The following is a 1200-nucleotide window of genomic DNA, read 5'->3' on the forward strand; positions in this document are numbered from 1 at the left end:
GTGGTTGTTTGAGTCCGCCTCTAAAGAGAGAGAGGAGAGAGAGGAGGAGAGAAGATGTTCATGGTGTATATCGCCCCCTACAGGGATCAGCCAAAACTCAAAGAAGAAAAGGACTGAATGAAATGTCAGAGACCAAACCGTCAGGACCAGAACTGACAATCACCGGGGTCTGCAATGCTCCGCCCTTAGTATAAGCTCCGCCCCCAAATCCACTCCTGATTTTAAAGCCACCCTCCTCTCCCTGGCCTGTGTGGTGGATTACCCGATGCTGGGATTCTGCGCTCAGATCCACACCTGCAGCACGCCACGCTGCAGGACAGCGAGTAGTTCAAAGGCGCTCAGAATTCTCAGGTTTGGCTCCATAATTACAAACGCTGACAGGAAGTTTAACGCTCCAACCTCAAATCACATCTCTGCAGCTCGCCACCACACGGCAGAGTTCAGGTCACCTGATAACAAGCCCTTTGCCCCCCCCCCGCTGCACGTGCTTGCCTGGGCAGGACGTTGTGGTCGACCAGCGTCAGCCGCAGGCGGCCGGCCCGCCGCAGAGCCCGCAGGTCCACCTGGTCCCTGAAGAGCAGAAGTTCTGGAGACAAACCGACCTGGCGCAGCAGAAAGACGTTGTCTGACCGCAGAACCAGCTCGGACCGGCGGATGTTGAGCAGCGGCAAAGGGACCGTGTCACCGTGTGCTGTCTGAGAGAGAGACGGGTCAAAACCGGGCCGCCGCAGACGCCAACAGCTGATTGGGCAGAACCTTACCTTGAACAGGAAATAGGAGAAGGCCAAAGCAGACACCATGGAGTCCACATCACACGCCTCATTCCCCAGAACTACATGAAAGGGCGGACCTGGCCGGTCCACGTCCGCCTGATGGAACCAGAACAGAACCAGAGGAAGGTTTCATTTTGGACATGAGTGAGAGAACAGAGAACCTCCATGTCAGTGAGGAGGAGTAAAGACATCCTGCAGAGTTTCAGATCCTTCTGGGAAGGAGGAGGAGGAGGAGTCATCTTCAGCTTCTACTGACTGTCATCCTAAAGTTTTTAGGCCCCGCCCACCAACTGCTGCTCCGAGGATTAAGTTCAAACAGTTCAGATACAGAGTCGGACTGACACTGAAACAGGATGTCCGATGGCGCCTCCTGTCTGTCTGACCACACAAACACACTACACTCTGTATCTGCTTCTGGTTTTGTGTT

At 54.7% G+C, this 1200-nt stretch overlaps 1 protein-coding gene across 1 annotated transcript in view; it reads right to left on the minus strand.

Annotated features, from left to right (window-relative positions):
* Positions 1 to 869, minus strand: part of prune (prune exopolyphosphatase) — a gene marked incomplete at its 5' end in the record, with an annotated part of 20145 nt that extends 19276 nt beyond the window's left edge. Inside the window, 2 exon segments of the mRNA XM_024261054.1 lie at positions 493 to 695; positions 762 to 869. Of these exon segments, the coding sequence (XP_024116822.1) occupies positions 493 to 695; positions 762 to 869 (311 nt within the window).
* Positions 870 to 1200: the final 331 nt, after the last annotated feature.

This window comes from Oryzias melastigma, unplaced genomic scaffold, assembly GCF_002922805.2.
Source record: "Oryzias melastigma strain HK-1 unplaced genomic scaffold, ASM292280v2 sc00541, whole genome shotgun sequence".
Taxonomy (NCBI): domain Eukaryota; kingdom Metazoa; phylum Chordata; class Actinopteri; order Beloniformes; family Adrianichthyidae; genus Oryzias; species Oryzias melastigma.